General features: G+C 43.6%; 2 protein-coding genes across 2 annotated transcripts in view; one reads left to right on the top strand and one right to left on the bottom strand.

Moving 5' to 3' along the window:
* The window catches only part of LOC138626927 (receptor-type tyrosine-protein phosphatase N2-like), a 157,220-nt gene that overhangs the window by 30,798 nt on the left and 103,136 nt on the right, over positions 1 to 23,286 (top strand). The window contains 2 exon segments of the mRNA XM_069708940.1: positions 1,720 to 1,806; positions 10,565 to 10,644. Of these exon segments, the coding sequence (XP_069565041.1) occupies positions 1,720 to 1,806; positions 10,565 to 10,644 (167 nt within the window).
* LOC138626921 (E3 ubiquitin/ISG15 ligase TRIM25-like) overlaps positions 1 to 23,286 on the bottom strand; it is a 188,401-nt gene that overhangs the window by 116,429 nt on the left and 48,686 nt on the right. The window lies entirely within an intron of this gene.

Here is a 23,286-nt window from a genome sequence, read left to right as displayed (position 1 = left end):
AGGAGGTCAGACGAGTCCGCAGCAGATAGGAAGCAATTAGCTCGGAGTTGGGATATTGAGCTTTAATCGTGGTGTTCCAGCACACACACACACACACACACACACACACACACACACACACACACACACACACACACACACACACACACACACACACAGAACGCATCGATACTCTTTTAATTGACTGCGTAATTTGTTATTCCTCAGTTTGATGAAATGTCAGCGAGTTTCCTGTCTGAATTTTAAATCCTGGAGTATGTAAATTATAAGGGACTTTTTTTTTCCTTAAATGTACACAATAACTTTACGTCGGGCGGTTTTAAGGCCGGTGAAGAAGACAGAAGGAGGGAAAGAATTTAAAGACCAACGTGTGATAACGTGACGATGGAGAGAAAAGAAATCAGTCACAAAAATGAGGAACAAACAAGGAATTAAAACAAAAACAAGCCACAGACTCCAGCTGTTTTTGAAGCCTCCCAAAGTGTTTTTTTTTTTAGCTAAAAGCATGAATGAAGCATGAACAAATAATTTGTGGATCCGCTCCAAAGTTTAAAGAGTTCTTCTTTGGTCTGCCTCGCAAACTTCCACCGAGTTTTATGGAAATCGGGTCTGTAGTTTTTCTGTAATCCTGCTGACAAACAAACAAACAAAAAAACAAAAACAAAGGTAACAATGCGACGTCCATTCATTTCCACCAAAATGTGCATTTATATACGTAAAAGAGCTGCAGGTCGGGCGGTCGGGTCGGAGCGGTGCTTCTTCCGCATCGGAGGTCGTCCACACTCATTTGGTTGCGTTGCCGTGGCGATGTTCGGGCTGCGACCTTGCGGCGTCGCCGTAAAGCTGAAGATGAGGGGGAGTGGCGGAAACAAGCTGTCTGCCTACGACCTTCCTCACCTCCTTCTGTATTCACCTCGCCTGCCAAAAAAAACCTGCCCTCCTCCGCCTCCTCCCGCCTCCTCCCGCCTCCTCCCACCTCCTCCCACCTGTCCGACCTCACCTGGGAGCTGGAGCGGGCTTTGTTTTTTTTCTTTCTTTCTTTCTTTCAGTCGCTGCGTTTCTTCGATATTTTACCTCAGATTTCTCTCGTCGTCTTCGGTCCGACTTCGACGTCGAATCGAACTTCTTCGGTCTTCGAGCCGCACGCCGTCTGAAGTTCACTTTCCATAAGACTTCAAATCAGGAGGGAAAGTTTGATTAAATTCGCCACAGAATTCAGGTTTCTGAATTTTAGCTGCATGAATAGAAGGAAACTTATTTATTTTTAGTGTCCTGTGTGGAATTCAAAGTTATTTTATTCAAATACGTTGGATTACTCAAATAAAAGCTGATTTATTTCCAAAAAAAAAATTAAAAACCAGCCATCTGTTTGCATTTTCCCTGTTGAGTTATTACAGACTAAACTAATCTCAACTGTTGTTGCTCATTTTCATAATAATTATGCGACAAATGATTGACAGATAAAAGCAGCAGTTCAAAGTCCTCGTCTGAAGACACTGAATGAAAAACTCTCATTAAAAGTCTCAACTTGGTCTTAGAAAATACTGATATTGTGCCACGTAAAATATAAAGTTTACCACTTGTAATTTGCAGCGTATTTCCCCGGAGGTTCATCTCATGATCCCGTAATACAATATTATTTCTTTAACGTATATCTCACAGTGCATTTCCATTTTTTTCCTCTCTCTGTCTCTTCCTCTTCCTCTTCATCGTCCTCAGCGCGCTCCAGACAGACAAAGGCCTCCACCTGATGGAGATCCTGGCTCGGATGGCCAAAATCCAGATGACCGACTTCACCGACCTCTCGTACGTACAGTTGTTGTTGTTGTTGTTGGTTTTTATTTATCTGTGTTGTCATGGTGATGCAGAAGAAGAGCGCAGCTTTAAAATGATAGTCGGCTGGAAAATCACATACAAACCTGGAGCGGTTTTCTTTCTTCTGATAAACGGTCGCAAGAAATCCGATGAGTCAGCAGAGCGTCCGGACTGATTCAAATCACATTTTAATATGTTGGTTTTTTTTCAAACAAATCTGGATATGAATATGAAGAAAACTACAACTTTTAACAAATGTGATTTAGTCGGAGCACGAAGATAAAGATCAGATGGAAAAACAACGTTAAAAAATGTCCGAATTAACACCCAAACTGTCCTTTATAAGACGTCAGCGTGCTCGTAACTCACGCACCAAAAAAAAAAAAGGCAAAAAGAAACAGGAGAGAAGACGAAGAAGAAGACGGGAGGTGAAAGACGGAGAGGAATTTGATCAGGTAGCAGAGAAGGAGACGAGGAGGAGACGAGGAGGAGACGAGGAGGAGACGAGGAGGAGACAAGGAGGAGATGAGAAGGAGAAGAGAAGGAGACGAGGAGGAGACAAGGAGGGTTCAGGCAGAGTTCAGGCTCATTAATAAATGATTGCAGTCAAACTCCCGACGTGTCAATAACGTGGATGAGCGGCGCTCATTGCTTTCGTACCTCCCCCCCCCCCAGCCTCCTCCCCCTCCTCCCCCCACAGCAGTGAGAAAGTGTTGACAGAATGAGAATAAGGCGCCGTCCTTGGGTTTCTCTACTCTAGTTTTTTTCTGCTTGTAATGCCCGGTGCCGCCCGGCTTTGATCCCACCAGTTCGCCCTCTAACCGCGGAGGAGCCGACACCGCTCATCTTCTACACGGGGGTATTTTTGAAGAGGTTTTTTTTTAGTACGTGACGCTCGACCCCCTTTGAGTAAATTGCCGCCCACTCGAGCCTACAGGTAGAAAACGGTTGTTGTCGGGAACGTAAAGATGTGTGGATGTCGGTGAGTCCTCCGCAGACCTCCACCTCCTACGGCGCTTCGGAAACCGAGGACGGACTCGGTTGTAATTTTGAAAAGTTCTAGTTTTTTTTATTTTTTTTACTTGATCCGAGTCTCATTTATATTCCAGCGCTCGGCGGTCTCGACAGCTCGGAGGGTTCATGTCCAGAGGTGACGTTACATTACAGGACGAAGGGAGTTTTAAAAGGACATTTAAAGCTTTTATATGCTTTTATTTTTAGCACACCGCCAGAACCTCGACTGTGTTTGTTTGTGTGTGTTTGTGTTTGTGTGGACGGCTATTTACTCATGTTGTGAGGACATAAATCTGTTTATAAAGTCACAATGTGGGGACAAAACAAACAAGTTCTCATAACATAAATTAATTATGTTTAAGAGGTGGAGACTTGGCGGCAGGTAGTATCGTCAGGTTTCCAATCAGATCCACCGCTGGCTCCTCCCCCAGCACGTCCAAATATGGTCACTTCCTGCTCCGAACCGCTCCAAACTAGCAAAGACCTTTTTCCCTTCGAACGACTGCAGCCGCTCTTCAAAGTTAACAACACTCGGTGGACGGCTGACAGGAAAGAGCGTCCGGTTTGTTCTTCTGCACCGTAAGCGTCAAAATGAACGAGCGTGCAACGTTTATTTTTAAGAATTTGAAAGTTGACAACAAAATTAGCAGCAATTAGCAGCAATTACCAACATTACCGCGTCCCACTTGTGTCCTCGAAGTTTTCATACTTTTTCTGTTCCTGACTGGAACCTTTTGTTGTAAGTTATTTTGTATAAAGCGGAAAAACTGTCACTGAAGAATAACAGTGAAGTTTTGTAAGTGTGGTGCACAAATAAACACAATAGTCCTGCAATACAACATTCGACCGATCAGCTGGCGGTAAAAAAAAAAAAACACATGAATTGAAACATCAGGAAACAAAACAAAACCCCAAATTAACGAAATAATTTTTTTTTTATTGGCATTTGATTTGACGCTTGTTTGAACAGGTTCTTGTTTCGTGACATGACATGTTGGAAGTCTGTTTTGTCAACGGTTCTTCTGAGTTTGTCCAAGTTTCTTCTTCTTTGTTTTGTTCCACCGCGACATTTGACAAGCTGTTGTTTCTTTAGCTTCAAGCGCTGTGTGACATTTCTTAAGCACGCAATATTATATTGCTTGCTAGTAACAGTAATAAAGGGACAGTCCTCTCCCGAGATGCCAAATATGATTCAAAGGTTTGAGTTCTACTGACAGCCCAAGAACATCTGATCGAGTTGTGAAACACAACACGGTATCACGGCAAAACGTGAAATAGACACGCATGTCTGCGTATATAATAATAATAATCATAATCATAATAATAATGATCATAATGTCAAGTGACCTTGGTCACGTGACCCACGTCACATGAAATTGAATGTGCTTGAAAGTGTCACACTTTCAAAACGTGTAACTCTCACGCCTGGACAAAGCGTGTCTACTTCACGTTTTGCCGCAGCGGGCCGGCGTGTCTATTTCACGCTTTGCCGTGACACTCGGTTGTGAGACAGCTTGTGGGAGGAGCCGGAACAAAATATTATCACAGTTCAAAGAAATATAATTTCACATATCATAAACATGTATTTTTTTTGGCCCTTCATTGAGTTTCAACACATCTGGTTTATGTCGTTGTCTGGTACAGAAGTTGGACTTTCAGACTCATGAAATCGTCATCTGTGCCAAATCATTCTGGATTATTTATGTTATCTCGTTAGTGCAGCTTATTTTTATGATATTATCAGATATAGACGATCATTTTTCAATGACATGTCCCTCGGCGTTGGCCAGCGGTCGTCCTCTGAGAGGTGACGTGTGTGTGTGTGTGTGTGTGTGTGTGTGTGTGTGTGTGTGTGTGTGTGTGTGTGTGTGTGTGTGTGTGTGTGTGTGTGTGTGTGTGTGTGTGTGTGTGTGCTGAGTTGAAACTTTGTTCACTGTTAAACTGATAGAAATACAGCAGTGCATTGAAAGAGACAGTGTGTGTGTGTGTGTGTGTGTGTGTGTGTGTGTGTGTGTGTGTGTGTGTGTGTGTGTGTGTGTGTGTGTGTGTGTGTGTGTGTGTGTGTGTGTGTGAACAGGTGGGAACTGGCTGGCTTGGGGTCACACACATACATATCTTCATCCCCCCCACCCCCACCCCCCTGCATTGAGTCCCTGGGTGGCCCCGTTTCTGTTCTCCGGTTCTAATGCACCTTTTGTCTTTGTTCTGCTATTGTGGGAATGAAAGGAGGGAGCTGCACACTGGGTGGGTGGGTGGGTGGGGTGGGGGTGGGGGGTCGAGGAGGGGGTGGGGATGGGGGGGGTGATGGATTGGAGGCAGAGAAAGCGAAAGAGTGACACACACACAGAGAGAGAGAGAGATAGAGCGAGAGAGTGAGCCGGGGGTCCCTTTTGTTGCGAGCGCAGTGAAAGCCCAGCAGGGGGAGCCGCCTTGACAATTTGTCAGAGGCGCCACGCTTATTTTCCGAAGCTCCTCGCCGCCGTGGCAGCGGCAGTCACCTTCACTAGGAGAAGTAAAAGCAGGGAAGACAAAGGCCTCGGACTGACAGTGAGCCTCCTAAATTTTACCCAGCATGCCTTTGGCTTTTTTAACCGCCCGTGATCCTCGACCACACCAACGACCTGGTGTCTGAAACGGTTTCAAACATCTCATTTTACTCTGAAAATCCACATATACCGTCATATTATACAAATTTATTTATAGAAATCTCATCTCCTGTCTAGTGTATGTTCTTTATTGACTTTATATTCTTTGTTGCGACTGAAGCAGAAATATTTAAACCCATATTTTTTTTTTATTGTTGTCTTGTTCTTAACTTTATATATAAGTTCAGCCTGACATCTTTGGAACCTTTTAAAACCTTTTTGAGAGACTATATTTTTTTTCGTATTAAACAAAACAAAAAAATTCATTTGGACGATTCAACTTTTGAAACAAGACAGAATACGATAAATGAATAACATAACATCTCCCCAGCAGCCGACTATTCTTATTTATTTTGAAGGACGAACAGATGAAATAACAGTAAAAGTTTTCCGCGCAAGTTGATTTATGATAAAAGCAACAATTTACTGAGAAGAGACCAAACAAACTCGCGTTTCATGTTTATAAAATTCAACTTATATGCAGATGTTTCTTTTACCCTTTTATAAACTGTCGCTGCGACTTTATTTGCTGCATCATGAATTTATTTTGAGTTTTTGTGACGTATCAAGAAGTATTTTCTGTTCACTTTCCTTCAGAAAAGGTTTCCCTCTGAAATATCTCCCCGTTATGTTTATTATTATGCAGTCATGTTTATTTACAGCGTGACTTTAGATGACACTTAATCGCTCGTTTTGTTTTGCCTTAATGTCTCGTTACGGCGCGTTGATGAGCAGAACGCAGCGTATTGATTATGTGATCGGCGCTGAAGGACACAGCGAAGCTTCACGTCACCTCGACAACAGTTTTATTACCGTTTTATCCGTTTCTATCGCTGTAAAGTGAAATTTAAACGTCCGTGTGCCACTTAAATAACTTTTTTTTTTTTATTATTATCTCAAAAATATGTTTTAACTTTTGATTTTAAAGAGTTAATTCACCCGCCCCAAAAAAAACAATCTTTACTAGGAATAATCCCTTTGAGACGTACCATCTCGCTTTCAAGGAGGTCCTTAACACACAAAACCAAGATATCACACAAAAGCTACTAATTAACAATATCAGACTCAAACAAAACAAACAAACAAACAGACGTGGAATAATTAGGCATAAAGGAACAAGAGAACATACTCCATAAAACAATAAAGTATAATACATATTTATAATAACCGATATCAGCAAACAACAAAGGCACAAAAAAAAAAAAAAAATCACTCAAATTATAATGATGTAGTTGTTGTTATTTACAGTTTGGTCCAACAATAAAAACAACAACAACTATCTACCGTCAGTGTTGAAAAACAGTAGTTAGATGAACTGTGTTGTGTTTAATGTGCAGTTGTGTTCACTGTACCTGAGGTGAGTCACAGCAGCATCTGTGCCCCCCCCCACCTCCTCCTCCTCCCACCAACCGCCCCCCTTCTCCTCCCTCCCATACATTTATCCTCAATCTGAGCCGCTTCACGAACTCCTCTTCATCCATTTCAGCGGCGGCGCCGCGGGAACCCTTCGCACCTTCGCGCAGCGTCGGCAGATTATCATATCGCACCGAACAAAAGTACCTCGGAACAAAGTAGTTGGCGACCCGGCGACACCTTCGGCCGCCGACAACACAACAAAACTCCCGTTTCCTCTCTGGAGGGGCGGAGGGAGGGAGGGAGGGAGGGAGGGAGGGAAGGGGAGGGCGGGAGGTTCAACGAGCCAGCAGCAAAAAAAACAACAAAAAAAACTTCCACATATGAATCATAAAAAAAGGAAAGAGAGCCGACACAAAACAAACCTGGAGAGTGACTCACACCAACACATTTCATTTGGAACCGATGCTGATTAGATAATCCTGACGGTGAGCGCTTTCACAGGAGCGGCCTTGGAAATGTTTTTCGCGGCGGCGGCGGGTCGGGGGCGGGTCGGGGGCGGGGCGGGGGCGGGAGGGAAGCGTCGACGTGGGTGGCGGTTCGCCGAGCCTTTGACTGCAGCCGGCCGCTGAACAACGACGGCTGTGTTGCGCAACCGTCACTGAGTGTAGACTAGAGGTTTTTTTTAGTTTTTTTTTTAGTTTTTTAATCTATTTATTTAGTTATTTATTTATTTGAAACAGGAGGGGGGTGAGCAGAGTGATGTAATGTCTGTGTCTGAGCTGAAGGGGTCATATCAAAGAGCCGCCACTAGGAGGAGAGAGCGGGCCTGGAAAGGAGGTGGAGGAGGTAGAGGAGGAGGTCTTTGGCTTCCTTCTTTAATATCCATGAAAAAAAAGACCATGAATGTGCATTGATGCTTTCTGCCAAAACACCAAAGTGACGTTTCACATCTTAAAAACATGATGGGGGGGGGGGGGGGGGGGGTTGTTGCTGCTGTCAATCATCGGAGTCGCTGTCACTTTAAGTCCAGATGCATCAGTTAAACACCAAATATGACAGCAGTGCTATTTTTTATTTTTTTTTCAACCTGAAATCCGTCATAATGATGCTGGATTTAAACGCTGTTAAAAACCACCTCAATGTGATTTATTACTATTAGAAGAATAAACCTCAGATGTTTATAAGACGTAGCTTTTAAAACATATTTCATCATTTAACATGCGTTGAAATACTAAAATGTCATATCGTCTACCATATATATATATTTTTCCCCCCCAATGATGAATCCGAGCAATAGAAGACGTAAGAAATCACTTCCTGTGAGCGACGGGGGTTATTTACCGGGTTGAGAGTGGATGCCGGCGTCTTTGTGCGGAGGGCTGCCCCGGGTGGCGGAGAGGGGCCGACAGATGGATATGTGATCAACTCAACATGAGTGATTCCCCCCCTCTTCATCACAGAGTGTAGCCCCGCGCCGGCTGATGAATCACTTCATAGATGTGACAAATATATCGTGGGTGGGGGTGGGGGTGGGGGGTCGTACCTCGGAGGAGAGAATAATGGTCAGAAAAATGAGCTGCAGCGTTGCGGAGTTCCCCCGACACACCGAAATGTAATTATTGTCTTCCTCCGATGCTGTTTCTATTTATTTCAGCAGGTTTTTACAGTCCAGAACAAGGAAGTTTTAGTTTTCTTCTTTTATTCAAGCACTTTGCTTCATCAAGAGGATCATTAATTTGGACTCCGCTTAATTAGTTTGTTATTGCACCTTTAAATGTTAAGAGTCGTACACAACATCACTGCTGTATAGTGAAAAAATAGAAAGTAACATCATGGTTTTTCTTTGATACGCCGGCCTCGGGGCCGAGAAGCCCAATTAAAACCCCAACGATAAAAAAAAAAGAAAACAACCACAACAAACTGCACGGCAGCAGATGTCACTCGAAGGCTGGTCATCCAGAGTTTACAAAGGTTTGAAAATCAAACACTTGTTGTTTTTTTTTGTGCCATTTTCTAATATAATAGTTTAACATGAAAGTAACAAAACAAAGTTCAGGAGCAGAAATACGAAGATTACGTGGACGCATTTACTGACGCACACCATAGACTGTTTATAGAAGTGGGTCTGTAACTTCAGCTGCAATACCAGCGAGTGCCACTAGAGGTCGGCTCCAAAAAGCCTCCGGCTCCATAGACTCCCATTCAACTTCTCTCATCAAATCCAAAGTGAATAAAATGTGTCCATCAGTTATCTCGGTGTTGTTAGCTAAAGTCACTCCTTCTTCTTAGTTTTCTGGAGGTCCATCTGAAAATAATCCCTCATTCATTAGAAAAGAAGATTCAAGAAGACCTGTTTTTGGGGGTGTGTCTGTTTGATTGACAGGCCTGTGGTGCAGTCAGGTTACAGCTATTGGCCCACCGCTGGCTCCTCCCTCAGCTCGTCCAGATATGGTCACTTCCTGTTCCGATGTTTGCTTCAAGTCCTTTCCGATATATTCAGACTACACAAAGTTTCCGTATTAAACATCTCCGACAAATATTTTATAACCTGCTACTAAAACATTTTTTGAATCTGAGACATTCGTAGACGGCGATCATTTCATACAAACATCTGGAATATTAGCAGAGGAGTTATACTATATACTTATTCTTACCAACCATTTATATTAAGTCATTTAAATCTTCACATTTGCCTCCATATATGGCTCTTTGCTTCTATTTTTATTTAGGTTAGTTTTTTGCCCGTAACTTGAAACAGTGCAGAGAAGAAACCTTCCTCTATGTGGTGGTTTTCTTTACAAAATCTGATTGTTTTTAATTTGCTGCATTTCTCTCGATTATTCCAGATACGCTTTTTTTTTTTTTGTACTTTAATTGCAGGATCCTCCCCCTCCCCTCCTCCCCCTCCCTCCACACACACACTGCCTGAAAAAAAAAAAAAAAAAAAAACGCTTTCTAAACCGCCAATGAAAACAATTTAAATCCATCAGCGTGAAACCACTTTGAAACACTTTTTTTTTTTTTTTTTTTTTTAAGGATAGGACCTGCCCCATTAACGATGTCACCATATTTTATACGCCGTGTTGTTACAGTAGCGGTCGCTTTCCTATAGCGGCGCACAATGCGTCCTGGAGGGGGACCCGGTGATGTATCTTCCCGCTGGGCCTTTTTTTTTTTTTTGTCTGAATTACAGCGGGGGTGGTGAGAGGGGGGGGAACAAAAGGTTAATCACATTGGGAGACTCCCGCTTTCGCCTCTGACCACCCAGCTTCTCCCCTCGGTTGCTTTATTGGCATCAATGTTGAATGAAAGCACTTAAAAAAAAAAAAAAAACTCCCAAGTTTCCGTCACCTTGAATTTTGCATCTATCACGAGCCGCCGTCGACCGTATGTTGAATCTAAATGTTAATGCGTTGCGTCACGTAGACGCCGCGTCCTCTCGTCGACGACCAGAGTCCTTCTCATCCTGAACCTCCCCTCCCCCTTTTTTTTATTTACCTTAATTTCCTTTTCGTGCTTAAATGCCGGCGGGCGCGTTGAACATTGAGATTCAAAAGGTTATCTCGCAAGCGCTTGATGGGGATTGCAACCAGCCTAAAGGATCGTCCACAGGTTGAAGCTTCTTTTTTTATATTTTTTTTTTAGCTTTAATGAGTACCTAGAAGGGAAAAATAGATTCTGAAGATGCCTTTTTGTGAAGCCCTTTAAATGTGTGTTTTTGTTTTTTTGTACAGGGTGGTGGGCCCGGCTGTGACCTTCAAAGTGAGACCCAACGCCCAGAACGTCAGCACCGCAGCTGTGGCCAACGTGGCCGGTAGGTTTTTTTCTTTTTTCTTTTACCTCGGCTGAGTAATGTTTGTCTTTGTAGTGACAGAGAATGAAAAGCGACATTATCATGGGCTTACTGCCGCACCTGAACCCCCCCCGCCCCCACCCGACCTCCAACCCTCCTCCACGCACCAACATTTCTCAAAACTTAGGACTCCTCTGTGAAAATGCTTGTCCTTTTTCTTCAACACAGTGGGGTTCACTTATTTTATGGCGAGTTAATCTATTCCTTTGTGGTTTTTGGATTTTTGGCTACGTGGTTTTGGTATTGGCCCGTTCTGAAAGGGAGCCAGCTGGTTTTTGTTTTTGTTTTTGTTTTGTTTTGTCACAAAATCTCCAAACGGCCATGTTTGCACCCCCCCCATCGAAAGGAAGCCCAATCGAGAGAGTTGGTTGGACGTGTGCCTAGAAAGAAAAAAAGCAACCAGCAAAAAACGAAGCGAGTTGCCAGATATTTGTTGTGTTTGTGGGGGAAATGAGTCGGTTCATTAACGGCACACACGGTGATGAGGAATTTGATGAGTTAAGAGTTTTTCTCTTGGGAAGCTGCAGCGCTAACCTGTCAGGAGGTTCATTTACCAACAAGAAACCCACAGTGAACACAGATATACTCAGTATTAATAAGTAACTGGTTATTATACATTACGTAAGGTTAAACGTGTTCCTTAGTACTACTAATTAGTATTAATCTGTTAAATGACAACCGCAGTTCACCTTCGGTTTTATGGAACTTTACGAGTTGCGATCAAAAAATTCAAGACACCAGATTTCTTTGTGCAAATGTGAATTCGTCCCCCAAAGTCAGACTGTCAGACCGAGTTGTACCGGGACCGTCTGAGGGTTGTTAGCGTCGTTAGCTGTTTGTTAACTTGAGTTTTAGATGGTTTTTTTATGTTGTTTTTTTTTTTAGCAGAATTAGCTGTTTGTTAGCTTTGTTAGCGTTGTTAGCTGGTTGTCAGACTTGTCAACGCCTGAGTCCTACTGTGACCTTCGGAGGGGAAAACATCCGCGGCGAACCGCCTGAACTGTGGCGCCATGGCAACAGGGATCTCCAACACGACAACAGGCCCCGCTCGCAGCGCGTTGAAAACATCTCCTCCCTCCTCGCCGGATTTGACTCCCTTCGACTTGTTATCTGTCGGCGTTTTGATGCTGCAGCGGAGATCCGGTGTGAGTTACAGACGGTGTTTGTTCTGCTTACAGAACTGGACTTTCACAGACGTTCCCGGTGTGGCAGGAGCGCTGCATCGCTGCACTTTAAAAGGACATTCAAATCAGGTGCAGTTTTTGGGCTGTTAAAGTCAGAGTCGGATGTTTTTTGATCGCAACCTCCTGCATTTGCGTTCGAGCTTAATCGCTCAGTTGAAACCGAGCTGCTCTCAGCGCTCCCGATCGCGTTGTTTTTCACCCAGGAAAAAAAAAAACAAAATTCACACTCGTTCACCACTAAAACCGCATTTCACTTGCTCTGTGAAGTCCCATTTGTTTACTTGTTCTATTGATTTCACAACAAACTTTTTGTGAGGAAATACATCTCATTAAATCAGTAAAAAAAAAAACACCTCTAGGCCCTTTTTTTTTTTGCCCCGTTTGGCCTCCTCCTGAATATCTTTCAGCTCACATTCATACGCTCAAAATCATCTCAATGCTGACTGCAAATATAACTTGGAGGAAAAACACATAAATATTCACCTCGGCTGATGCAGTTTCACTTTTATTAATGACGTTTGTTTTTACGGGTGATTAATCCCCGTCAGACAAAGTTTGCTTCGTTGCTGTAATCACAAAGCAAAAAACTAAATTTCATCAAAACAGAAACTACTCAACGTAGTATTCATTCTAACAAAGCAACAAAAAAAAACATGATAACAAATGGAAAGTGTTGTCATCTCTCCCTTCTTGGAGAGAGAAGCTACAACCAGTGGACATTTGATGTCCTACTGGGAATGTGGTCAAAACCAGAACCAGAACTTTAAGAATTTAAAGGGGGACCTGTTTTTGCTGACTTTTTGTTTTTAAAGTCACTTCACATGACTTATATTTAAAAAAACAAAAAACAGGCCATCTTTATATATATGCCCTTTGTTAATGAAGGTATACGGGAGGGAAATGCTCTGTTGACCATATAAGGAAATCCCCCGACAAGCCGACATCAGCTCGTCGCGTTCTGAGCGCGCTCAGATCTCAAACTTTAAAGTTGTCATTGTTGAAATCTGCCGTTGTAACAGAAAACTAGACCAGCGATGTGCACACGTTAAACTTCCTCGTTGTCAGATGGGACTTTTGTCCGCCACCTTTTTTTTTATGTATTTTTTTTTTATTTCTGAAGAAGTTTCAGTTTCTCAGTGATTCTGTTTCAAGATCCTCCGACTCAGTTCAGGCTGTTTTGTCACATGAAGAGTGTTTCACAGTGCAATCCAGCAGTAGAGACACACTGTGAAGGTGTGTGGGAGTGTGTGTGTGTGTGTGTGTGTGTGTGTGTGTGTGTGTGTGTGTGTGTGTGTGTGTGTGTGTGTGTGTGTGTGTGTGTGTGTGTGTGTGACTCACGGTAATGAGGCGAGGGTGTTGATGAAGTGGGGAATAAAGAAAGGAGGAATGTTAGCCATTAGCCAAGCTGTCAGTCCAGAGAGAGAGGACTTTCCTGATATTCCCTCGGCCACACACACACACACACACACACACACACACACACACACACACACACACACACACACACACACACACACACACACACACACACACACACACACACACACTTTGTGCTGATTATGCAACGGCTTCTCTCTGTTTTTTAAGTGCTATTGTTGGCGTTCTCGTTATGGCTCCGCGGGGTCACGGATGGGCCACGCTTGTTATTTAACGCAAAAACATTTGACAGAACGTGCTCCAAATGAAATACGGCGTCTCTCTCCTTCGGCGAAAAGTGCAATAGTGTGGGCGGGGCCAATCTTTAAAGTGTCGTTTGTCATATTCAACTAGGATATCAATCCATCCCCGGAGCGTTTATTCTCCCCCTTCGGTCGGGGGTTTATAGTGCTTTTCTGAAACATTAAACTTTACACGGCCATCGTAATGACGTCGTTTTATCATCGTTTATAGTCGCTCAGCAGCGGAGGGGAAGAGCGCCGGCGTCCATCTCTGCTGTCACAAAACTTGTGTGTTTGGGTTGAACGCTTTTGGCAGCTGCGTTGAGAATAATTCACTTTTATTTGATTTGGTCTCGGTGAGACCGGCTGCCGGAGAAAATGTTTTCAACCAGGAAGTACAGCGAAGGAGGACCTCGGGTTGTTTCAACCTTTATTTAATACTCATTTTCAACAATGCCGAGGTTACACTGAACAAAAATAAAAGATCGCATCAATAAAATGTCTAAAAAGTAGAATTGAACTTGGACAATAAAACAATTAAAACAATAAAATACAAACAAAACTTGAATAAGTTCGATAAAAAACAACATTCGGCCCAATAAAATACGAATATGCAGACGAGCCACCGATAAAGATGTTAAATATTTTATTCATTAAAGATGGAATAACACCTCGCTCAACTTATTGTTGCAATATGCTGACAAAGACTATTAAGATGTTACGCAAGTTAGAAAAATATCCTAGTTTATCCTTCTCGTGTGATTGTGTGGGCAGAAATTTTGATGTTTGAAATTGAAAACGGTGCATTTAAGATTATTGGAGTAGATGTTGTTGCATGAATCTTCTCTGGAATCTAATTCTGTCATTTGATAGTAAAATAACCTTCAGATCTCGGCGCTCGTCTCCTTCCTCCGGACGGGTTCTGACCTCCGAGGTGCCAAAAGCTCCGATTAATGCCAGAAGCCAACGTTACCACTTCTGTCACGCGCGTCCGCCCATTGTGAGGGTCTCCGGGAGCCACCGGGGGGGTCGGAGGAGGGGAGGGGGGGGGGGCATTGTCAAAACGCTGGGGTGGATGTCAAGATGGTGGGCAGCGAGGTGGTGACCCCTCATTGTCCGGGCCGAGGGTGGGCGGGGGGGCCCGGGGGCTACTTCCAATGGTGCGTCGCGGCCGTGAGAACGGGACCCCGTGAATAGGGGGCCGGGAGGCGTCGAGGGTGGGGGGGGGGGGGTGGAGGTCAGGGTCAGGACAGCGGGCGGCTCAATTAGCACTTAAAGCAGAAGGAGAGCAGCTGAGACGTCCTCGTCGTCGCGCCGGCTGTTCGCTTGACTTCTACGTTGTCGTTTTGTTTCTTGATCTCACCAACAGTTCTTATGTTTTTGCATACGTGCTAATCGTTGCCTCTCGGTGTGAAGATAATTGCCGGTAGAAGCCGTCCTCTCCTGGGATTACGTACCCCCCCCCCCCATCTCCCTCCCCCCACCGAGTTAAAACCGACCCGGCTTTGTTATCAGTGAACAATAGCCGGGTCGCTCAACGAGTCGATTCGACCTCTAAAAAGTCAAATTTGTGCGTTGACGTGTAAATAATTTTCCGGGGCAGAGAGGTCGCTGTCGCTTTAAAAAGTCGTTAGTTTCACGTTTTGCTGCTGAATTGATGGAAATACAAAATCTAGAAAAAGTACCTGGTACCAAAAGTGAGCAAAAGTCGAGTAGACGTACCAACGAAGTGGAAACGTGGCTCCAGCTACATGGAAATATTCCCCACGATATATAAACCCAAACGAAGAAGATACTGATGTCACTTTGAGATATTTATTTTGGGCGCAAACAAAAGACGCTTTTTGTGTTTTTGTGTTGATGGAAGTTAGTTTGGTTTTGGGTGTTTCCGTTCAGGCTCTTAAATGCAAATTGAAAATCTATAAAATCAGATGTTTCCATTGTTTTATTTGATGTTAATCAAATCTGAGTAAAGAGGACGAAGTTGTTGTCGAGAAGGAAGCGGCGTCATCCTCTCCGACGACCGTTTATCTTCCCGTCACGGATCCCGACGTCTGCAGGAAGGTTTCTTTTGGCTTTTTTTTTTTTTTTTTTTTTCACGAAGGCGTCGTTTTGCGTCTCGGCCCTTTTTTTTTTTCTTTTCTTCTTCTTCTTCTTTTTTTTTTGTCTCCTCGTTTTCTTCCGTCTGAGTGGATTAGCATAGATCCCCGACGCTGACAGCGCTGACCTTCACAGCAGCTAAACACTTGTCAAAATGCCAAATGTAATTACCGAGCTCTTTAGGTCAAAGTAATGTGTTTCATCTACCTCACTTCGCCCTGTTATTGATGTGCGGACCCTCGGACCTCAGACTGCTGTCGAGTCCCCCCCCCCCTCCACCCCCTCCCCATCATCATCATCATCATCATCATCTTCTTCCCGGCTGCCCTGCCAATGTGCTTGTGTGCCGTAACAAAGCCGGGAAATGTATCTGTAATTACGCCTAAGTGATGCCGTCAAATTGTTATGTACGAGTCTGTGCGTCCGCCGCGAGATGTCTTTTGTGTGACTTTGTCGGCCTCCACGCTTTCCACAAAATCCTGTGATTAAGGACAACTTCCAGTTATCTCCTGAAGAGCGCTTCGACGTCTCGAAGGTCGTCATCGTCGCCGTTAAGCGCCACCGGAAAACATCCACGTCGACGGAGCTCGTATTCACTCCCAAACGCTGCAATCTCAACTTCCTACTCAGGTGTCGAGCAAAAGTGAATTTCAACCCCCCCCCCTCGACCCCCACGACCCCCCTCCACCCCCCACCTGTTTATAATTTCTAGAAAAGCGTCACTGTTTAACCGTCATGTTTGACCTATTCCAGTTAACTCCACCTGCTAATCAGTTTTCATCGCACGCCCTGAAAGGATGATCGATTTGTTTTTGAAGTTTTCTCTCACCTGTTGCGAAAGAAGAGAGAGAGATGATGATGCAACTTAATTCGGCAACACGCCGCCGCCGTTTTTTTTTTTTATCTGCGTGACGTCTCTCATCCGAAGAGCTTCTTTTATTTTTTTAAATTTTTTTTTTGAAGCCTGCTCGCCCGATCCGATAGTCACCTGTGGTTATTTTGGTCCGACTTCAGAGAGGAGCTGTCCTCTGGAGCTTTGGCGAGCATCTGTGAGTCGGAGAGGAGGGCAACGGGATGGATGGATGGATGGATGGAGGAGGGTGGGGGGTGGGGGGAGGTTGCTGCACAGGTGTTTTACTGAGCTCCAGTTTGCACAGCGGTTGCGACGTTGATCTCCCGAGCCAACCGGTGCAGCCGCCCTGCCAGCCACTCAGCCCAGCCAGCCGGCATGATTTCCCCGGCGCTGGCAGCGGCCCGCTGGCACCTACACCCCACCACCACCACCACCACCACCCTCCTCTCTCCACCCGCAGCTGGCAGGATCTCCGCTATGTTACCCCCCCACCCCGCTTCCTCGTAGCGAAGCCGGCTTCACGCACTTCCATCACTTTTCCGGAAAACAGACGGCGCTTTTTAATTTCCACGTGAACAGACCCGCCGTATTATCTTTTCACATTCAAAAAGGACATCAAGGTGCGCCTCTCCCGGCTTCATATTTTATTTATCATCTAATTTAAATCCGACTGCTTTTAATTCATACCTCACTAACTTTGTAATCCCGGCTGAGCGGAAGAACGAGCCTGGAACCTCCCAAAAAACTTGTTAGGTTGAATAATTTAATATACTTTTTTTTTTTTTTTAACTGCAACGGATGAGTAGAATTTTGTTAATATCCTCAGATTTAATGACCACGTCTGTCTGATGATGACTTTGCCTAATTATCACTTTTTAGCTTCCTCGCTGCCACAAAGTACGACACCTATAATATCACAAAATCATCAGTTTATTGAAATATTAAAAGGCTTCTGAGGAGGCTTTTTCTCTCCGTGTCACTTTGTTCAAAGTCTGTATCTCCTTCCTGTCTTTTTATATACATATATATATATATATATATTATTATTTTTATTTTTTTAAACCACTAGTAACATTTGCTTGTTTGCTTTTTTTAAATAATTCCCTATCTCGTATTACCGGCAAATAACGTGAAATATTCTGAATAGCGAGAGAGATTTTTTTTTTGTCCTGATGAACGCCGCAGGAGTTTTTTTTCTCTGCAGCTCACGACGTTCGGGACCTTTTGTGCCGTCATCACGGACTCCCGACCGGAGCTGCCTGTTGCTCCCCCCCACACCTCCTCCCTCTCAGGCGGGCCCCCCCGAGGAGGCCCTCCCGGACCTGGCGGCTCATTTTTAGCCGTCTTCAAGATGCCTGATGAGATGTAGAGGCAGACAGCTGGATTGATTGGCCCCTCTTGAAGCGCGCAGGCCTTGATTACAACTGCACTCAAGTGCCCCCCCTCTCCCATCCCCCCCCTTCCCCACCTCAATTTCTCACTCTCGGTCTTGTTCCCTCTTCAGCCGCCCTCCTCCTCCTCCTCTTCCTCCTCCTCCTCCTCCTCCCTGTTCCCATGATTTCTTTCACCTACACAGAGAGCGAGAGAGAGAGAGAGAGCGAGAGAGAGAGAGAGAGAGAGAGAGAGAGAGAGGATGGATAAGGAGAACGAGGAAAGAGCGAGCGAGACCGACTAAGGAAAGATAGAGCCGCTCGTCGTCAAGGCGATGAATTCAGAATCCCGATCGGTGCTTTGAAGTGAGAGAATTAGATCAATATTTTAGGAGCTGCATTGAATTGAGTAGGAATCCCACATCCTGTCTGAGCTATAAATGAGACATATTTGGCTCCTATAAACGCCCTGATGCTTACAAAGAGTGTGAAACAGATTATTAGGGCTCTACATCTTCACCTGTCAATCACAGGGTGGAAGCAGCGACGTCTGATTGGTTTGTGAACGTTATGAATCCTCCAGATCAGATTCTGTCCGTCACCATCTTTGCTAGTTTGGAGCAGTTTGGAGCAGGAAGTCCATATTTGGACGAGCTGGGGGAGGAGCCAGCGGTGGATCTGACCGATCTGATTGGAAACCTGACGATACTACGTCCCGCCCACCGATAGCTGTAACCTGACTGCACCACAGGCCTGTCAATCAAACAGACACGCCCCCAAAAACAGGTCTTCTTGAATCTTCTTTTCTAATGAATGAGGGATTATTTTCAGATGGACCTCCAGAAAACTAAGAAGAAGGAGTGACTTTAGCTAACAACACCGAGATAACTGATGGACACATTTTATTCACTTTGGATTTGATAAGAGAAGTTGAATGGGAGTCTATGGAGCCGGAGGCTTTTTGGAGCCGACCTCTAGTGGCACTCGGTGGTATTGCAGCTTAAGACACTTCTGCATCATAGTGTTTGCAGACAACATGTGTCTCTCTGTCTCTCAGCTAGGACACTTAAAGCTTTTAATTTGCACGTGAAACTATAGGAACTCAAGTGTTGTCCTTGTTTCTGATTGACTGTTGTCGTCTGCACGCTTCTATTTATTCTACTTCAGCCCTTCAGGGAATAAAACTCCTACTCAGTAACGATCCGTGTCCTATTTATCCTGCAAAGGAGAGCCTGTCTCCTGGGACGTCTTTCACCAGATGAAAGGACAGATAGAGTGGACGGATACTGTCCCCCTGATAGTCTGTCCTTTCAGTTAACATAGACAAACCCTGTGGGACTAAAACTTAAGAATAAATCAATCGTACTGCCGTCTGTGTTTCCATTGTTGTCCAAAAGAAAACAACCCATCAGTGAGTCACAGCGTTGTGCTCAGCGATCGTCACCGTAGTCACACTGAAGTGTGTTTATTGACTCAATGCAACTTCCTGCTAACAGAAAATCCTCAAATCTGTATAAATCCACTGCTGGAAATAGTCCACAACAATTGCGGTACTTCTCACCGTTGGAAGGATGTTTCTTTAGAAAAGTCTGGAGGCTTTTTGGTCTTTCACAACAACAAAAGTTTGGAGTATTTAACACTTCATCCTTTAAATGTTGACAACTGGAAAGTCATGTTAAGACTTGTGAATGAGCAGCGAGGTTCCTGCTTAAAGTTCAAGACTAGAAAATAGTCTGAAACACCCCATTGGGCAGCTGGTTGATTTTCAAAATAAAAGAGAAGAGTTGAGATGGGGGTCCGGCTACAGTTTCTCATTGTCCTGACAACAGAATGTAAACAAACAAAGCATTGGGGGGTGTTAGAGGTGACATCACCTGGCTGCTCTGGTTATTTATTATTCATTATTTTAAGTTAAATGTCTGCATTTGATTTTCTAACATTAATGCCTTTTCTGGTAATTAGCTAAAACAAATAAACATTATATAGATCTACATATAGCCAACATATAGGCTTCTATCTATCTATCTATCTATCTATCTATCTATCTATCTATCTATCTATCTATCTATCTATCTATCTATCTATCTATCTATCTATCTATCTATCTATCTATCTATCTATCTATCTATCTATCTATCTATCTATGTGATTTTTATACCAAGAGGAAAAGACAAAACGTTGATTTGACAACTAACATCAGTGAACTTCAACATTCGCCTTAATTCAGTGGACAAAATATTTACTTCACCAATAACAGAAACAACAGATTTAACGTGATTAAAATCTCCAACGATATCTGTAAATATTTAAATCTCCGAATGTCCTCCGATAACATTGGTCCTCCGGGAGCAGGATTTAGTGCTGTGCGAGTTATCAACACGTCCTCGCGGCAGTGCAGCGAAGATAAATTTCAAATTGTTTTTTTTTTTAATTTAAATTCAGATCTGATTCTGTAGATTTCAGTGTTTTTGTTATTTCAGCTTCAGAGATGAACATTATTTTGCGAGTTTCTTTTTTTTTCTCTCCTGACGGATACTTGTCAAAATAAAAGCTCTCAATTTGTACCTCGTAGGAGCTTATTTCTATTTCTTATCTGTCGTTAAAGGGTGTGCACCCCCACAGTTGAAATGTCCCTCACCGTTGCTGGCAGTGTGTGACTGCTGTTTCATGTAGAGGAGAAACGAGAGACAAAGGCGGTTGAGAGCTTCAAAGGCTGCTGGTGACATTTAGTGCTCAGTATCTTCAAAGACCAGGCCCTCTTTTGTAGTTTTTCTTTTTGTGTATAATTAATGTAGTCCTTCGTACGGATTTTTTTTTTCTTCTTCTTTTTACCTCCTTTTTTTTGTTTTTTTTGTGGGAGCTGGATTAGAACAGCAGATTAAGGAAGTGCACCTTCATTTTTATTCAATTTGCATTCTGGTAGGAACTTCAAACTGCAGCTGCTGAAGGAGATTCTTCCGCGGTGGAGAGTTTTAGAGAGGGCTGGTTGTTGGTTGTTAGTCATATGATCAAAGACCGGCTTTCTAACAGGAAGGAAGAAGCTGCACGCTTTTAGGAGGAGGACGGCGAACTTCATTACAGGGTGTGACTTTAGACGATTGATTGATAAGAGTGTCAATTTGTGTGGATGTAAAAGAGCCGTTTGTGCATGTTTTTCTGCAGGCGGTCTTTTAATCCTACTAGTTAGTAGTAGAAATCAGCGTTTCCAAGCAGAACTGCTGTTTGATATTTGCTCTTTATCGAATATTCGCCCGAGTTAGTAGTTGGAAAATGTTTAATATTTCTTACTTACACATAATAATATAATTTGAGATGCCTCTTTGACACTTTAAATACAAATAAAAACATTGCCTACTTTTCACACCTGCAACTTGGAGGTAGTGTTTAGTAACAACTTCAGGAACCTAAAACTACGTAAAAAAAAACGACTTTGGGATCTTTATCTCTGCACTACAATAATCTATGAATAATAATCAAACCTTAAAATCCACCCCGCTGCCCTCCCACTGTTTCTCCAGACGTCAGATGCACCTGTTCTGCCGCAGAGCTGCAGAATGAGCCGCCGGTATACATCGCCGTGCTCGTTTCATGTTAATGTGCCGAGTATTTCCACCACTTGCAAAAGGGCAAGTACAGATCTATCAGGGAAATTGAGAAGGTTGCGTTTGCTTGTCAGACTGATGGGAAGGAATGAATTATGTATCAGCTGTAAGAAAGAGGAACGAACTCAAACACGGGAAGTCGTGGTCTATTCTGGCCAAAAGTGATAAAACACTTGAACCTCAATATGTATTTGTTCTACAATGAGATGTCCAGAGTTTTGAAAGATGTTTTTTTTTTTTTTGGACAGTTTTATAACCAGGAAGTTTCTTGTTTTTAAATATTTAACAATCAGCCTTGAAGGCTGCAAAAGTGTTTGTAAAAAGTTTGAATTCAGCCGGTTTGAAAGAAGTCCAGTCGTGACCCGACAAGAAAGTTTGTCCGACACTTCGTCTTGAGTAGTGGGTCTGAAACCGTCGTCAAAATGTGGCCACGTGGATTTTGTGTCACAGCAACACGTAATAATCGACTTTCCATTCACGCTGAAACACGTCTGTTTTTTTGCCGATGAATAATTGTTATACAGTACCTGTATTTTGTAGTTCCTCATACTTCGTCGGTATTTTTTGCACAAGTATTGAGTTCAAACTGGAGAAGACTTTAAAGATGACAAGAGTTGTTTCACATATTTCTTTTGACATCAGCTGATGTTGTGTTTTAAACTAAAAGAAAACATTTTGGGTGATTTGATCCCATTATACAAGGATTTGGCTGTTAAAAGATTTCTCTTTCAGATTCGGTTAAAGTTTGGTTGAAACAAATTTTCAAATCTTCTGACTGCAGGTTGATGCCGCTGAGAAAACAATTACACGTGACCACGAAATCTTAATAAATTTCAGTTTTTCACGAAGATGTTTCGACTTCTTTTGATTCGCAAATACTAAAATCTGGTTCTTCAGACATCGGTTTAAATGAGGCCAGAAAATTAGATGGACTTGGATGAAGTTTTCTCTTCGAGGGTGGATCGGTTACGTTCCGAGACTGCTCCTGTCGCGCCCGAACGACGCGCAGCACCGCGACGTGAACGGAGCAGCAGGAAGCTACGACCGCAACGAGGAAGAGTTTCAAATTTCGTCGCCCGATCAAAATCAGCGCCCGAGTTACGCACATTTTCATGAGCAGTGCACCGGGTGCTTCTTTGGATATCCATTATTCCACGCAGACACTAGCTACTTCGATGAAGGTGTATTTTGGGCGTCGTCGTACGTACTGACACGTGTTGTGTACGATTGTTTATCGTTTGAAGTGTAAAATAAAAGCCGTCGTCAGAAGACGCTCCTCTGAACGCCGCGGGCTGATTTGCGTCTTTTTGATCACATCTCTGACCTGCTGTGAAGTCAACAACGCAACAGACCGAATAGACCGGGCAAAAAAAGGTCACGGCGCCAACTTCGCGCCAGAGTTTTGGGGTGCGGCGATGTTTGACGCCGGGACCGTCGCCGTCCAAATGCTTCGTCTAATTCCACTTGTCAACACGCAGGTGAGAAAAATCACTTCCACCGTAATAAGATTGAGGAAAGTGTTGCATTAACACCTTGAAGTGTAAATAGCTTCTTATATTGCCTATTAGACCCAGATAACCTGGCGAGGTGGAGGGTGATGCTGCTGCTGTGTGTGTGTGTGTGTGTGTGTAAGTGTAAGTGGGTGGTGGTGGTGGTGGAGGGGGGGGGATTCACAGAAAAGCATATTAGCTGTGTCAAAACAGTCAGAAAAAAACCAGCAACTCCAGAGAATATAATTAGGAATGTTTTTTTTTTTTTTTTTCTCGTCTGCGTTTTTAATCTGCTGTTGATGAAAGACGGGTTATTTGTTTCTTCGGCTGCACCCTCACTGCAATA

This window comes from Brachyistius frenatus, unplaced genomic scaffold, assembly GCF_029030835.1.
Source record: "Brachyistius frenatus isolate BFR_SWC_R1_liver_20210118 unplaced genomic scaffold, ASM2903083v1 Contig_79, whole genome shotgun sequence".
Classification (NCBI taxonomy): Eukaryota; Metazoa; Chordata; class Actinopteri; family Embiotocidae; genus Brachyistius; species Brachyistius frenatus.
This window is presented reverse-complemented; position numbering and strand designations above follow the sequence as displayed.